The sequence below is a fragment of the Phragmites australis genome, chromosome 1 (assembly GCF_958298935.1).
Source record: "Phragmites australis chromosome 1, lpPhrAust1.1, whole genome shotgun sequence".
NCBI classification, from domain to species: domain Eukaryota; kingdom Viridiplantae; phylum Streptophyta; class Magnoliopsida; order Poales; family Poaceae; genus Phragmites; species Phragmites australis.
The window spans coordinates 12,280,017-12,297,675 of record NC_084921.1 but is presented as its reverse complement, the minus strand read 5'-3'; the positions used below and the strand labels follow the sequence as shown (position 1 = coordinate 12,297,675).

General features: G+C 42.4%; 1 protein-coding gene across 2 annotated transcripts; it reads left to right on the top strand.

Annotated features, from left to right (window-relative positions):
- The first annotated feature begins 4,112 nt into the window (after positions 1–4,112).
- Positions 4,113–6,221, top strand: LOC133887825 (transcription factor CSA-like). Of its 2 annotated transcripts, XM_062327819.1 has the most exons (5): positions 4,113–4,466; positions 4,666–5,136; positions 5,245–5,543; positions 5,660–5,724; positions 5,795–6,220. In XM_062327819.1, the coding sequence occupies exons 1-3, from the start codon at positions 4,193–4,195 to the stop codon at positions 5,406–5,408; spliced, it is 909 nt and encodes a 302-aa protein (XP_062183803.1). In that variant the 5' UTR covers positions 4,113–4,192; the 3' UTR covers positions 5,409–5,543; positions 5,660–5,724; positions 5,795–6,220. The 2 variants fall into 2 exon arrangements, with proteins under 2 accessions (XP_062183803.1, XP_062183796.1); XM_062327812.1 differs by having other exon boundaries at positions 5,660–6,221.
- The last annotated feature ends 11,438 nt before the right edge of the window (positions 6,222–17,659 follow it).

The following is a 17,659-nucleotide window of genomic DNA, read 5'->3' as shown; positions in this document are numbered from 1 at the left end:
CTAGAACTTTCGAGTTTAGAGCTTTACAACGGATTATACAGAACCTAGAACTTCATTCTGGAACTTCTGAGTTCAATCCTGAACTTTAATCCGGAACTTCCTGATTTAGCTCAGAACTTTTGGCTATACAAAGCAAAAAAGAGATCTAGCTGCGCCTAATGAGTTTTAGCTCAAACCAAAAGAAGTCGTGTGTTCCAAATGATAATTAAAAGCAGATCCACGAAGCACATACAGTTAATTTCACACGAGTAAGTAGATCGAGCAATATGAACAAATAAAGAGCAAGAACTCAAGAACAATCAAACCAAGAGAGGAGACACGTGATTTGTTTTCCAAAGTTTGGACACCTCCACTTGAGGTTCCTATATCTCCATTGAGGGGCTCAGTCACACTTGAGTCAGGTCTCTTTCAACCCTTTTCCTTACCAAGCTCGGTCACACTTGAGCTTGGGCTTTCACTCTTGATTTCTTCCCTTACGGAGGCGAAATCCAAGCCTTGGGTGCTCGCCGGCGACACCTAGTTGCATAGGGGATTGAATCTCCAAAAGTAACAAATGCTTTGAGAAACTTCTTAACAATGAACTCGAGTGCTCAAGAATAGAGTTTAGCTCACTTGCATTCAATCTTTCAAACTCTCAACCCAACTCACTTTTCTTCTCAAATCTCACACTAAATCGGGGAGGGGGTGGAGCTCTAATGGCTTTAGCTTTGAGTATTTTCGTGGAGGCACCAGCAACACAACAAAGAGAGGGTGAGGGGGTATTTATACCTAACCCCCAAAAACTAGCTGTTAAAGCTAACATACAGTACAATCTAGAACTTTCAAGTTCAATCCAGAACTTCTGGATTGAACCTTCAAACCATGACAGAGAACCCCAAACTGAATGTCATCCAGAACTTCCGACCAATCCGGAACTTCCGGATTGAAACTTCAAACCACGACAGAGAACCCCAAACCGGATGTCATCCGGAACTTCTGGGTTGAATCTGAAACTTCCAAAATCAGCATAGCTGGCTCTCTGAAAAACGGATATAACTTTTGATCCTGATATCCGATTTCGACAATTTTGGATACTACAGAAAGCTTATTCAGAGGGCTACCTATCCCACCAGAAAACATGATCTTATACACATTGGATCAAAACTAGGAATACTTCGAAACCCGATTCGAACACTTTCACACTTTCAGCATCGGACTCCTAAAGCGAACTCTCAACATAAATCCAAGTTGAAAACAGGTTCCCAGTGTTCGTGAGTGTTTTTTGTATCTCTCACTTTTGGGTTGGTTAGATACTCTTGAGCACTGAGACATGTCAAAATATTATATGTTGTATCCCTCTTAATAGTGCAGCATACCTATACTCAAATTCAAATATAAAACTAGTTTGAATCAATTGGAGCCTTTGAATACCTTCTAGTACCACTTCTTTTTTCAAACCTTGAGGGTTGCCATCTTTTATATAATCTTTACCTCATCTCTTCTTCATTCTTCATGTGATTGACACGAATTACCCATAGCTTTTCATAGCCTCATACAGTCTATTGGCGCAATGCCTTCACTCGTCCTTCACCACCGTATTGGTGCTTCAATGCCAAACCCTTTGCTTACCCTTCACCAACTGATGGTCCATCGCAGCTGACTATTGCTTGCTCTTCACCGTCTTGTCATATAAAGTCACTTTATATCTGACATCTTCAATAAATTTACTTTATCATTTATGAAGTCCAATCTTTGTTATTCCAACTTGGTATATTGAATATCTTAATTCAACTCATGTCTTCTTATGGATCTTAACTTTAACTCACTCTCAAGCAAAAAGCAAATGAGTTAGTCTATAAAATTTCATTGACAACTTTATACCTTAAGTCACTTAATCTCTATAAATAACTTAGTCTTCACGTTTATTGCCAATCTTTTTAAGTTTTTTCTTCTCATGAGCATGATGAGTTGCCTTGTTTAACCAGGATGAGCTCCAACCTCACCGACCGCTAACTTCCTCTAGGCTAAAAGCAATGTTTGATTTGTTGCGCATCTTTCACACGTTATGTCAATTTCTTGATGGTGCCAACATTCCTTCGATTTATCCTTTCAGTCGGGAGGTTTTTTTTATCACGCATACTTACGGATGGCACCACTTCCGGCTCACTTTCTAGGACAAAAGATATTTGCAAACCTTGTCTTGCTTTTAGTCATTAACCAAAATAAACTTGAATGTTTTTCACACCAAACTCATGGCTCTGTCCTTGGATACTACTCGTACCTTCGTACCATAACAGAAAAAAGATATTAGTGCCACTAATAATGGCAGGGGTAGGTTGGAAGGAGGATAGAAATGGGAGGAAAATGGTGTGGCTTGTTGGTGCGAATAAGGGGCGGGGAGTTCGATCTGGTGGAGCCCCCAAACCCACACGAGCGGCCTCTGAAACCACCCAAAAACAAATCATAAATCCCTTTCTTCTCTCTCCACTAGGACGACACAATGATCGCCATTCAGCCACACACTCTCTCTCTACCCTTTTGCCATCAGTCTAAAACCAATTCCACCTCTCCTCTCTAAAAAGGTCGGAATCCAACTTAAGTTTTACAAATTCGTTTTATAGTTAAAAACCGGGACCACCAAAATTTTGAAATTCATGAATATAAAAAAAACATGCAAAATTCATTGGGAATTTGGCTAAATTTACTCAATCAAATTTGTAAAATTCGGTGAAAATTGCCAAGCCTCTCACGGTGCTAACGATCAGTTGAATACAGTTTCACTGAGTTAACCCGGGTTCGAGGCTCAGCATACTATTAATGAAATCCTAGGGAACATCCTCCCTCCCGGTGCTCTCTTTTTTTAAAAAAAATTCGGTGAGAATTTGACTGAATCGACCATTTGGTAACCACTCGAACTCAACCGAAAACTGACTGTATTTTTTGAATTTTCTACATTGAACATATTTTGAACGAATTCTTTGAAAACCGTTCGGTTTTTCCGATTTACTGAGCACATTTTCCGAATTACAGTGAAGTTAAAAAACCAAAAAAAATGGTTCAACCTTGTAAAATCAATAACTAATTCATCAAATCTTAAAATCAAGTGAAACAAATTTTGTTTCCTTGTAACATGATCTAAATGATAAAAGTATTTATACTTAAAAAAAGTTGAATATTTTCTGTTAGAAAATTTATTTCCTAAACCTAGTTAAATGCGTAGTTAATTATTTGCTAATCAAAAAATCTTGAAACCAATTTTGTTAGTCTTCTTACATGATCCTATGTCTTTCAAAAATACATAAACTCATGAAATAGTTATTTGAACATGCATGATTGTGTAAATGTGTTGCAACTAGATTAATTCATAACTCACCCATCATACCTCCAAAATTAGTGAAACCACTTTATTAGTTTCCTTATATTATGCTTTATGTAAGAAAAATAATGGTAGACATGAAAAAGTTAACTGCAGTGTTGTTTCTTAATATATTCATTTTATACTTGTAAACTTTGTAAAAATTATAAATAAATTAATAAACTCTAAATGAAGTGAGATCAATTTTAAAGGTTCTCTTAAGATATGCTCTATATATATATATATATATATATATATATATATATATATGTGTGTGTGTTTACATGTTAAGTTTTTTCTTAACATGATAGGCCAAATTATCATGTTCATATGACCAATTTCAGCATTTTTTCAAACTTCCTCTTTATAAAATATGATACAAACGATATTATTTTTTAAAAAAAATCACATAAGGTCTTAGAATTGTCTCTAGTATTTTCAAACATTGTTGTGATTTTTATTTTTTTGATTTTTTAATACAAATTAAAAAACCGGTCGAATTCAGAATACGATAAAGACCAAATTGACCGAATATCACGAATACTAAACGGTTTTCAACGAATTTTCAAACCCTGCATCCACTCAACCAGAGAAGAAGGTTAGGTTACTCAAAAACTAGAGAGTGGAAGAGATAAAATAAGGAAGCATTTATTTTCTTCTTCTTTGTTTTGTTGGGGTTATGTGTTCAAAGCAAGAGCAACAGCCAGAGCCAGAACCGGAGCCCTCCTCCTCCTATATTAGCCGCCCTCCCTATGCAGCAGCAAGCAACACCAACAAGAACAGCTGTCCCTCCCTTTTCATCCCTCCATCTCTCTGTGTCTCTGTTTCTCTCTCTCTCCCTCTTCAAGCTCGGACCAAATGGCTCATCAAATGGATGGTTTCTCGGGTCCTAATCTTCTGCCGCCAGTGCTGCCTCCGTTGCAGGAGGAGCAGCAGGTCGTTGCGGAAGAGGGGTACCACGGCCATGTGGAGGAGGTTCGTGGCCATGGCCACGGCGGCGCCGGCGGGCAGGGGAAGCTCCGCGCGAGGGGCCACTGGCGGCCCGCCGAGGACGCCAAGCTCAAGGAGCTCGTGGCGCAGCACGGCCCTCAGAACTGGAACCTCATCGCCGAGAAGCTCGACGGCAGATCAGGTAATGCAATGCAATGTGGTGGATTCGAACGCGCATTTTTCGATGCAAGAAAACGAAAAAGTTTGAATCTTTGTCGGAGAAGATTTGTTTTGTGTCGTGTGGTTGAGTTGAGTCGATGCAATGACGGCGGCGGCGATAGCTGCATCTTGTCTGTTTCCCGTTCCTGATGTATGTGGCGCCGTCGCCGACGATGGAGCAGGGAAGAGCTGTCGGCTGCGGTGGTTCAACCAACTTGACCCGCGGATCAACCGGCGGGCGTTCTCGGAGGAGGAGGAGGAGCGACTGCTGGCGGCGCACCGCGCGTACGGCAACAAGTGGGCGCTCATCTCCCGCCTCTACCCCGGCCGCACCGACAACGCCGTAAAGAACCACTGGCACGTCCTCATGGCGCGCAAGCAGCGCGAGCAGTCCGGCGTGCTCCGACGACGCAAGCCCTCCTCCTCCTCGTCGATCCGCGCACCGCTGCACTTCGCACCCGTCGTCGTCCTCCACCACCACCACCACGGCTCTCCTTCCCTGCCGTTCGACACCGCCGGCGCGCACGCACAGCACGTCGTTCCCGCGGCGGCAGCGACCACCCGTGCGTACAGCGGCGGCGAGTCCGCATCCACCTGCACCACCGATCTCTCCCTCGGCTCCGCCGGCACAGCTGTCCCCTGTTTCTACCAGAGTGAGTATCTTCGCTTCATGCTCGCTCTCATGGTGCCATGGTGGTGTCACGCGGTGCATCGATTCGACTGACTGGCATGATGCGTGTGTCTGTTTGTCTGCGCCGCAGGTTACGACATGGTCCCGCGCGCCGCCGCGCCCAAGCCGGCCGCGTTCGCGCTGGGCGCGCGCCCAGCCTTCTCTGCCCCGTCACCAGCGTGGCACCGGGCGGCGACCTCCGGCGACAAGCTTGCCCTGCCCTTCTTCGACTTCCTCGGCGTCGGCGCGACGTGACCAGAGTCTCGGAGGCTGTGCACAGGAGTAGAGGAGAGTAATCGAAGATCAAAGACTTTGTGATATCCAAAAGCAATATTTTTCCTGCCCAAGGGCCTCAAACATGACAATCTGACGTGGCTAATGTCCCTCCTGGTAACGATGATCCTTGATCTATTTTTTGGTTTGGGGTCCTCTAATTAGTCATGCTCAGGGAATCTTCTTCTTCTTAATTTCCTCGTTCTGAAACTGAAATCCGTGTATCTGCGTAGGTAATGTCGTGGACATGGGAGTCTTTCATTCCAGGAGGAACTACAATTTCTGCATCTGTTTTAAGGTATCAGATGAGCTCGACATACATCTCACTCCCAGCTTAAACACTGATCAGTCTCTGTTTTCTCGTGCAGCTGCTCCGTTCTTGCAGCTGGGGAGTCCGTCAGGTTCGACGACGCGCCGCCGCTGCCGTAGCTGCCTCGCCTGCCTGCCTGAGAGCGTCAAGGCTTCCATATTTGTCTGCTGAGTTTTGAGCCGTGAGGCTGTGGATGATCCGGTGCAATGGTTCAGGGAACAGATGGAACTACGCTTTTGATGTTCATGTCTGAACGCCAGACTCTGCTTTCGCTTTTGGACCTAGCTAGCTGCTACCACTTGCTAATCTACTCCCTTAACTGGATCTTTATCTCCAAGAGTTAGTTATCTGCATTGAAATATGCAGAGTTATCTGCAAAGGAAACAATAGAAGAGATAGGACTGAGAAAAGCTACTAGAGCAGAGGATCACCAAATTTTTAAATGGTTTATTCTAATCTTTTCACCAAATGCATATCAAATCAACACGCAGAAGCAACCAAACCGAGAGAAATAGAACACAACAAATTTTTTTAAAGAAAGCATGACTCTATGGATGAATATGGACTCTAGGTTGTATAGAAATTAATTTCAAAAGTCATATCAATAAAATGATTGTAACTTGATTCACTTAGATTCGAAGAAATAGACGGGTGAAGAGAGTCTCCAAGTTAATGATCTAAATGTAAGAAATGGTTTAAGACCAATGCATAGATAATTATTATCCCTCTGGCAACAAGAAGAACAACTACAATGTGATGAAAAAATTTAGCTCTTTAACAAAAACAAAAATCACAACCGAAAACAAAAAACTTACAATCTTGCAAGAGAAGCCAATGAAGTGAAACTACAAGGAGATGAACACAAGCACAAAAGAAAACATAAAATTCATTTTTTTAGAGGAACGTCCTATTTTTGACGGATTACAAAGTATTTTTCTTATAAAAGCTCTCACATAATACAAAAGTCAATCTCTCATCTTACTCTTCTGTAAAATCCTAGAATACAATATCAAATAGCTGGCTTAAGAGGACTCAACAGACCTTCCTTTCTATTTATACATAGGTTCCATAATCTCTAAGTTTCTTAAATTATTCCTAAAATGCCCTTCTCTTTTAATTCACTCATATCTACCACCGAGAGCATTTTTGTTCATCTTTTTTCTCATCCATCGAACGGTCATGGCGTCTTCATGACTTAGCTTCGTCTCGATACAAGCTTCGTGATGATGCCACATACACTTCACACTTTCCCATGGTTTTGAGATCAAACCAAGAAACTGCATCGCATGCTTCTCAAAGTATGACTCACCGCCAGTTGCTTACACCTTAAGCAAGCCACCCGGTGTTGATGCATGTACTTCGTCTTACGATCTCGACCGCCAGAAAGTCTCTCCTGCTCTCGATCCCTCAGGCTGTCTTGTCACTTGCACTGGTATTCCTTTCGCTTAACTTTGTCAACACACAGTCTTCATCCACCGTATGATACCTTGCTTGCCCTCCACGTATACAGTTAGGATCACCCTTGACTCCGTCCGACTTCCTTAATCATCCGACACCAAGCACTTCACTTAGCCCCGATCATCCCGCTATCAACCGTTAAGTTACATCCATTACCTATATATGACAAGAATAGCACACACGTTTCTCCAATTCTATCTCTAATTAGTCATAATCGTAATCATGCATTGTAATACATAGACATGTTTATAAAAATCAAACTCAACTAATATAAATATTATCAATAACTCATCATAAATAAATCAAGATATATTTTCATTTGATTTCTCATGCAAGACCGCCATGTATGGTTTCTCATGTACCGATAAACGTTCTGGTCGAGTAACAAAATCCCTTGTTCCCGTAGAAAAACTAATTGGACGTCAATAAGAAAATATCGGAAAAAAGTCAAAAAATAATTGGGCGTGGGATAACTAATTCGAGACAAGTGATCATCCATGCCAATTGCCGTAGCGCCTTCAACTTTACTTTTCTGATACTAAATAACAACCTTTTTTCCAATTAAAAAGAAGATTACTGCTCGACAACAATACAATCTAACAGAAACAATCTTATTGTACAATTGTCAAGGCATTGGAAAACTTGATCGACGTTAATGGTTTCCATGCCCAAGAAGACGCAATTTATGATACACATGTCCTCGTGTCGCCCCTGGCAATTCTGTACGCAGGTTGAGATGGGAGAATTACGCCTAGTCCTACACAACATAAAAATGGCAGCCAACGTGCCCGGTCACACGAGCGGTCTCATAATCCGTGCTGTTCTGTTCCCCTCATCGATCCAAGCGCTTCTCGTGAGCATGCGCCATTTCTCCCTCGATGCTCACCGTTAGACTAGTTTTGACTAATCCAACTTTGGGCACTATGTTTTTTAGCCATATGTATGAATATGCTTATAGCCTTACAGTACTACATATTTGTACTGACAATACCATTTTTCATGTTACCTAACCAGATACTCCATTTGTTCCCAAAATATATTGTTGCGAGAAGTAATTTCAGAATATGATATCCTTTTGCACCGTTTACTAAACATTACTCACTATGAAAAACTATTATCAATTCTTCTTGTTGAAGAGCTCGTGTTCTGTCCAAATAGATTGTTTTAAACAAGAAAGTACACGAATTCAAAGATCGCCAAGGTCCCTTGAACTTGAAGCTATTCAAGACATTAATCAGGACCATAGCAAGCGTGCGGAGTAGCAAGGAAATGCAGTAATAGTGGCTCTCACATGAAACATTGTCGATTTCTTGATTAGGGCCAATTTCAATTCGGAAGTCATAACTGTAACACCCAGTTTTAAAGAATAAAATCAGGTATAGTATATGTATATTAGGATCAAGTTTTATACATGCATTACATCATCAATGTATCATCACAGTGCCATTATTACAATAACGATATTAACTTATTACAAAAGAACCCGATAGTCTCAAAAAAACATAGCGGAACAAGAGAGCTTCAGCGCCATTAGGTCTTTCATCTTCCACAGGTGTCAACCGGGAGCACATCAGCCTAGAACATGAGCTTCAGGTCGAAGTCATCTTCATCAAAGGATATAGCTTTATTGACAGCTTCTGAACAGCAGAGGGATGCAAGAAAGGTGACTACGAGTGTAAGTACAAAATATACTCTGTAAGTATAGGAAAAACATGCTATGGAGCTTAAGTCAAGGAAAAGTTAGACACTGGTTAACTGCACTAAGCAACTATGATGTATGACTTCAACAACAGGCATCATATTTGCTAAGTGAGGAGACACGACTATGACAAAAGGAATAATTCATCGGATTCCATCCAACTACCAAGACTCATCGGGTAAGAATTACCTGGCTACCTGACCAACTATACCAAAACCCTAATTCCAACTAATCGTAGAGAAGTCCAAGCCGCTCTTAACTGTGAGCATGGTTGATCGATCAGGTTTATACTCTGCAGAGTTTGCACAGCTTTCCCCATGAGTCGTGATTCCCATGTTGTTTCACACTTTTAGGGTGTGCAGTCGGGGTCTCACTACAAGACCTTTACAAAGCTCCCGCCGATCCGTAGGCATCCACTGAGGTTTCACTACTGACAGACGATTCCATCGCTGCAGAAACCGTCTCGTGTGCCACTCAATCGTCCATTGGTGCCCATAGAACTGGAGGGGCGACTAATTAATTGGCTAAGCCGCACCCATATAAGCCTCATGGTTGTGCGGTTTAGCCAAGTTACATGCTTTAAGAACCAGTCCTTAGGATCCCACACAAGATTAACCATAAACTAACTGTGCATTACCCACACAGATGCATTCCCGCACCATCATCATACAAACATTCTGTTGGGAACCCTATACCATGTTGCTACAAAATTACCACACCCGATTCTTGTTGCATAACTATTAGTCAAGATTAACATTTACCCAACTATGACAACACTAGGATATCTACCCATCATTACCCATGACTCATCAACAGCGACAAAGAATAATCATACAAAAGCTAGAACCCTAACATGAGATTCTAGTTTAGACAAGCATGCAATGAAGGAATAAATAGCTACACATAAATCCTAAAATGGGAGGAAGATGTTCAAGGACACTTGCCTTTAGCTGATGGTTGCTCGAAGTCTTCAAAAACTTGATCTTACAGATTCCCGAACTGATCACCTCCTAATCGACAAACTGGAAAAAGCACACAAGGGAAACTACTAAAAACAGTACTAATACTAGGTAAAAACCCTATAAAAAGATTCTACACGTCGCTACGAACATTTGAGCGTAAAAATTGCACAAATCGGAGCTACGAGTAAAACGTTATAAGCTTTTAAGATTTCAGGGGCTTTTCTGCAAATTTTACTTATTTTCCGAGAATAAACCAATTTGTTTTTATATTGAAAATATTATTTATGATGTCATAAAACAAATACTGAATTATTTTTCTATTGAAAATCCCACAAAAATGGTCCATGGACCCGTGGACCACGGCCTGGAGGCTGGTCCACCGGTCCACTGGTCCACGATGGACCGATTATGAATGGTTGAAGGGGTATGCGATTTCGGCCCTACGATCTTGATCGGATGGCTCAGAGGCGATGGGGAGGGAAATGAGCTCAGGTCGGTGGCGCTGGACAAAGGGTGGTGGTTGGTCGGCGGTGGCGCACGACCGGAGCCTCGTCGGAGAAGCGCGAAGTCGCGCTTTTGGCCACGAAACTCGTCGAGGAAAGGCGCAAAACGAAAAGGAGGGCACGGAGATTCTCACCATGGGCTTCTCGACGGTGGAGAGGGGCTGTGGGAGGTTGGCGATAGAGAGGAGCGGACGGCAGGGCTCGAACACGGCTCGGACGGGGTTCAGGCGGCGGAGAGAAGCCGAGGAGCGGCGGGACGATCCACCGGAGGCCCTGCGACACCAAAGAGGGAAGAATCAGGGTCAATGGTGGCTCGGGCGCGGAGAATCGACGTGGTGGCGGAGCTCACCGGAGTTGAAGAAGATGACGATGCCGAGGATTAATCCGAGCGAAAAACGAGGGAAAAACAGGTGGAATGGGTGTGGAACGTCGCAAGGAAGACATTGGGAGGCTTATATGCGTGAGAGGGGAAGAGCATCAGCCGGATTCGAAGAAAATGGCCGGTGGCCTTGATGGAGATAAATGCGGCGGTTTTTGCATTTGAGAGGGGTTATGGAAGGGAAACAGTCGGGGACGGATGATTACGGGGCGGGGATCGCGACCACGGGCTCTATTTGACGAGAAATGGTGCGGGGTGGCTCAGATTTTGAAATTGCGGTGCAAGAAATGGGGGCGGCATCCATGGGCGAAGATGGAAGAAGGTGAACCGGCAGGCTCGGGCGCACGGCTCGGCTCAGCGCAGGCCCACGCGCAGAGAGAGAGAGAGAGAGAGAGAGAGAGAGAGAGAGAGAGAGAGAGCGGGGCAGGCCGGCTCGGACGCGGCCCAACAGGGGAGGGTGAGGCAGCCCATGCAGGGAGAGAGGAAAGGAGAGAGGGGGAGGGAGGAGTTGGGCCAGGGAAAGGAAAATCAGTCCGGGAGCACTTTTACAATTTTGAATTTTTTTTTCTTTTTAGAACCAAATTAAAAAAGGTTTAAACGAGCGACTTCTAGCAAATTTTTACAAATATTTTGCATGTGCAAAACCCTATTACAACTATTGCAGCATGAATGCAACAAACTCAAATATAACCTATGGCAGATTTAAATTTAGAAATTAATTTTTTCTATTGAACAAAATTTACAACTCCTATTAAATTCTAGAAAAATTTTAAACTATTGAAAAAATTATAAATTTAAGGTATTACAATAACTCAGAAAAACAGTTACCGTTTTTTTGAAATCCACAACATGGAAGATTATATTAAGAGCTGGACACCAGAGGTGCTGAACAGAGATCAGAATACATGCCAAAGAGGCAAGAAGAAAACAAAAGAAGTTACAACACCATAGACAAGAAGTAGGCTCATCGGGATGAATCGGGATCCTCTGACTTCGTAAGGGAAAAGTTAGAGAGAAACAATGATAAATGTCTATATAAATAGGGATTTGCAGTCGGACCTGTAACACATAGTATTGTGCTGGTGTACTTAGTGTAAAAATATTGTAAAGGTTATAGTGTGTTGATTTCATGTTGAATTTGACTAGGACCTCCCGTTTTAGATTCACGGCTGAGAATGGTTCAAAGTAAAGTACTGTTGCCCTCCAACATTCTCCTTTAAAATCAGAGGATCTCGTTCCTGCCGGAACCGGGAAGCTCAACTTTGTAAAAAAAGCAACATTATCTATCACAACATAGTTTACATTGTGGCATGGTCATATTAATAACACACCATAAGAAACATGTCACCATCACATATCATCATTGTCAAGTTCGTAACAGTAGTCACTACTACATAACACCTAAACCCAAATGATTTGGAACCATTCATCTCAAACGGTTCTTGAACCATCTGGAATTACGGGGCAGGGATAGCTGGTGGTTATCCCAGCTCCAAAACCGTATGCGATGTTTTTTTTTATCACGTACGATTGGTACTGGAAACCGTCAGTCATAGGAATTCAGGGTAGAAAAAAAGGACGACAAATGATGTTTGACGAGAAGATCAAATCAAACAATAAACAAGAAAATGTGTTCTCTATATGATCCAAACATGAATAGGAAAAGATATTCGACAGTGGATAAAATGGTTCCAAACATGCATTGGAACAAATCTGACAGAGGAGAAAATTGCATTGCCATTTGACGAGGTACCGCAAGTTACTGCGGCTAGCTCTTGCGGCTGCGGCAGTCACGATGTCCTTGACCTCGTAGAACTCATCAGGCAGCTTCGGCGGCGAGCCCTCCACCACCATCTTCTTTCTCCTCCCCCTCCTTGCCCTGCTCTTCTAGCTCTTAGAACTTGGAGCCCATATGGTGCCTATATGATGGGAGGTAGGGAGCTCCGATTTCATTGGGTTGTATCATCGTTAATTGCAGCCAATCTTACCAACTTTGGTCCCAAGGGCATCTCCAGCGGTTCCTGCAAATCCAGCCTGCATTACTGTTCCGTCTAAACACGGGTACTTTTGCCGATTTCGCAATACTGTTTGAAGCTCCGGCAGGTACTCTATCCTTCGCTACAGGGATGTCGTGGGTGCAGGCATACTCCAAAGTTGAGGATTCTGCAATACTATTTACAGGTTCCGCAACATTGTTTATAGAGTATGCACGTGGATCCGAGGGGAGGAGGAGAGTAATAGAAAGTAGGAAATAGGGTAGCTGCTGGAGATGAAAAAAATAGGGGATACTGTAATAGTATTAGCGGATACTGTAATAGTAGTACAGGGGATGAAATTTTAGAGTATCTGCTGAAGATGATCTAAATCGATGGTCATCGAGCATGGAGCACAAACTCCAAGACAAAGGAAGACACGACGTGGAGGACGCCACCTTCAGGTTACAAATTTCGAGTGCAGTTGATATGCGGATGTATCTACTCTAATCCCGGCATTTTAAATGTCCTTCAAAATTAACAAGAGGGGAAACAAAAACACACTACTAGAGAATACATTTGTACAGACAGTTCGCAACTTCGGTGTAGGATGTTTTTTTAACCGTCTGTGGAAAAAAATCTGTACAAATCAGATTTGTACAAGCGGGTTTTAAACCGTCTGTACAAAAGATTTGTACAGACAGCTCGTAACTGCAGCCGTCTGTAATGGGGGATATCGCAGGCGGCTCGTAACTTTAAACCATCTATGTACTAGGAAGAGTACAGACGGCTTGTAGTTCAGAACCGTCTGTACTAACTAAAAAAATAAAAAAAATAAAATCAGCGCTTGCCGCAGCTGCTTGCATTTGTAATATGTACAGACCCTGCATTTCTGACCGCTTTCAACAAAATCAAGAACAAACTATCACAGCAAGTAATTGCAATCGATCTTTTCATCCATACCAACAATCACAGGGTACATCCAAAATCGTAAACATTCTTGAGTCATAGATCTGTAGTTCACCGGACTCGAGAGAAAAATACTAGTGCAGCAATCACAGCTCAGACTTACATTGAACGAATGAAAATGATGTTCTAGTGTCGTGTAGTTTGCAGTCTATATTTCAAGCCTTCCTCATCAGCTCCAGGGCGGACTCGATGAGCGAGCAGACGCTGACGGCTGAGCCCGACGCTACCGAAGAACACGTTGAAGCACTCGAGCCCGGAGGTGGTGTCCGTGACACTAGCCGCGGCGAGGCTCGTGCGTTGCTCTCTAGGCTACATGAACCGGAGCATCTGCGCGGCGAGGCCGAGGGAGATGTTGATGAGCTTCATCTTCTCGATGGAGAAAGCACCATGCCGCCCATCCATGGTCGTGCCACTGGGTCTTGAATACAAGCTCAACAATCTAAGTCACAAATCACGAGAAGAGATCTGAATACAAGCTCAACGATCTAAATCACAAACCGCTAGAAGATGGAGAGGAATTGGTGGGGATCTCGTACCTTCGCGTTGAGTGCGGCCTCCTTGCCGTCTTCGACACCGGCGCCGCGGCTCCTCCCACTGGAGAGCGGCGCGCTTCCACCAGCCTCGCCTTGACTCGGGGATGAAGAGGAGCCTTCAGATGCTCTGACTGGACCCGGGCGAGCCGCTTCGGAGTCCGGACGTGACGATTGGTGCACGAGGTTGGCTTGGAGTGGAAAAATCTACACGGTAGCATACCTGATAGAGGAGGCTCTTGTGCACGAAACTACCACGAGAACTTCTACCCCTTGGTGATAAAATCTTGGACGGTGACGGTGAGCCCTAGCACGACGAGCATGAGGATGGAGAGGCCGAACGACACTGGCTCTAGATCTAGATGGGAGGATAAGATTTGAGCTTTCATGGGATAGGATAAGCTCTCGTGAGTGGTTGGAGAAGGTTCTGGACAGGCGTTGCGTGGTATAGGTGCAAAGCGCAAGCGGGACGCTCGATATTGTAACTGTCTGAACTCGGTGGGCGCAAGCGCAAGCGGGACGGTGCAAAGCGGGAAGCTCGATTTCTATTAGAACCGTCTGATGTTATTTGTATAGATGGTCACATTTTAGAGCTGTCTGTATTAATAGTGCAGACGGTTTTTAAATGCGAATCGTCTGTAATAAAGTGTTCCACTTCGTGGAAATTACTCTCGTTATTTTTCAGTGTGATACACTTTGCACAAACGGCTCCGAATACACATCTGTTCAGGAGCATCCTATTAAATTATTTCTATAGTAGTGACAAAAGCTCCATACCACACTTGTACTACGTTTACCAGTTTGGTGGTAGTTATCATCCCTTCCACAATGTTTAGAGATTTGGTTGTCTTAGCCGCCTCCGCTACACTATGCATGCTCTCGGTCTGACACACACACACACTATAGGTTGCACCGCATGCTGTGCCGACTTTAACTACGTAATTTGTTAGTTATAGAAGTAATCAAATGGTTTCAGTAGGGCTTTTAGGCGCCAACAGTGCTTGAAGCAAACCTTGGAGGGTCCTGGACCACATCATGCAGAATTGCAGATATTAGATTCTCTGTCTGTTTGTCTCTGCAGTAATTAAATAGTTTCATATATATATAAGTACTATGTGGTGTGCACATTCTTCCGTTAGTTAGGCTAAATTGACTAGCGACCTGATCTGAGGTCTTGGATTGTTCCAGTGGCTTTGGTTTTGTTTGCACTTTGGTCCATTGTTCAATGTGTCTATTCCTCTGCATACCTAGTTGCTAAAATAATACGCTCGGCAGGCAAATATGTACCAACATAATGCTAACAAATAGTCAAATACATTGTGAAATCAACCTCCAAAATCAGCAGCGTTCGTTTGAGACATTCTTTTTTTTAAAGAAAAAAGCCATGTCATTGACAACTTGGTGCAGCTGCTACGCGATATCAACCTGGCTTGCACACTCAGGAAAAATAGGAGCAGCTTCAGGGCAAATAACAAGTTTGAACTACATCACACATTCGACATAACTAGGTAAGTATAATCGATCGATTTATACTACATCACACAGCTCCAAATTAAAAGCAGAAAAGGCATAGCCTTAGGTGCCACATTCTCCCTGGCACCCTGGGTGGAAACGGATCGAATATTCTATTTTTTACATTGCTATCTATATTTTAATATGAATCCGAATACGAATATACTTAAATTCAAATATGAATCGGATTATTCGAATACGAATCAGCATTCGAATATGTAATATACTCAGTTGTATGCGAATATCCTACAGCTTTAAGGACTAATTGTGATGCAAATATCCTACACTTTTAATACGGTATAATGACTTTAAATGATTTTGGACCGTTGGATGGAAGAAGAAAAAATGATCAGATTTATCGCTACAGTATATATGGTGCAATATCAAATAATAAAATAATAGGTAGGATCAAGAGAATTAAGTAAGAGAATAAGATAAAATAAAATAATTTTATATTACTTATATTTATATTTCATAAAAATATTTCTATATATTAGGATACGGATATTATCCATATCCATATCCATTTTTGAGAAAATGGTTTCAAATTTATCCATATCTATATTTAAAAAATGAATTAAAATATATCCATATTCATATCCATCTATCAATCAGATATGAATTTTTCTTATCAAATTTTACATTTGTCCGATTATGAATACCAGATAATATAGATATTTACTATCTATTTTCCACCCCGCTAGCACCGGCACTGGCCATTGATGCATGCTAACTGAAGCACAAATCAAATGGCGTGCCTACGGCGGCCGGGCGGCGATCTTGTTCTATTCTTGCTGACAAAATGTATAGTGCTCCCTGCCGCCTGCCGGCCGGAGCTGTAGTACTGATATAGTAGCCTTTAACAAACTCTTACGCACCGACGGCCACTTTTTTTGACTGGATCTGACCTTTTTTTATTGCCGGAACAACTGGATCTGACTTCACACGACAAGGAAGAAACCGAAGTAAATTTTACACACTTGTTACGAAAGATCTTCATAAGATTTTAATTTAGTCATATATTTTTTTATCTAATAATTAGGTTGGAGAGAAAAGAAATAAAAAAAAACATATATTATCATAGAGAATAATATCTTTCATATAATCCGATCTTATAAAATTTATTTTAAAAAAAAAACTAGGTAAAGATGTTAGCTTTGCCCGACTCCTGTCTCTATCCGAGATCAAGGGCAGTCATCCAGCCCCGGCGCTAGCTTCGAAAACACAGTTTTCTAACATGAACAATTGATGTAGTTCTCGGACAAATGACAGAAATCTAGGTGCTTTTCAGGGCAGCACTTATCCTACCTAGAAGCACGATGTAGTTCGTGGGAGACCAGTTTTGCCTGGACATATGGGTAAGGGTATGGGTAAAATTTACCCGTGCCATATACTCATATGACAAGTAGATCTAAATGTGAAATCCTACGTCTCCAGCCGGTCACGAGTAAGGAAAAATCTAACGAGCATGAATATGAAAGAGCTCTACCCATGTCGCTGTGCCTGATTGCCATTCCTATAGCAATATTTGGAATAAACACATTCAACTCAAACTGGGCCGCTACATAAGGCCGATTCCAGTAGAGCCCACCGATCGATATCCCTGTGCACCACTATAGGGTTTGGATTTGAGGCTACCATATCTTTGAGCGTCACTCCAGTAGAGTCTTTTTCCACTATACAGTGATAAGGCAGAGGCTACGTCCTCTAAATTTGCGGTGATCTTTTTCCTCCATCAATATTATTTATAAAAGATGGTTGTGGTAGGTCTGATGGAGAAGAAGATTAATAGAAAATATAAAATAAATTTTGTTTCTAGAGATAAAAAATGTAGATAATATTATAGATGATAAAATTTTAAACTATTTATTGACATAGTCTAAACATGTCATATGTCATGAACAGCACAGCGGTACGGGAAGGTCAGCCAGTTTGGAG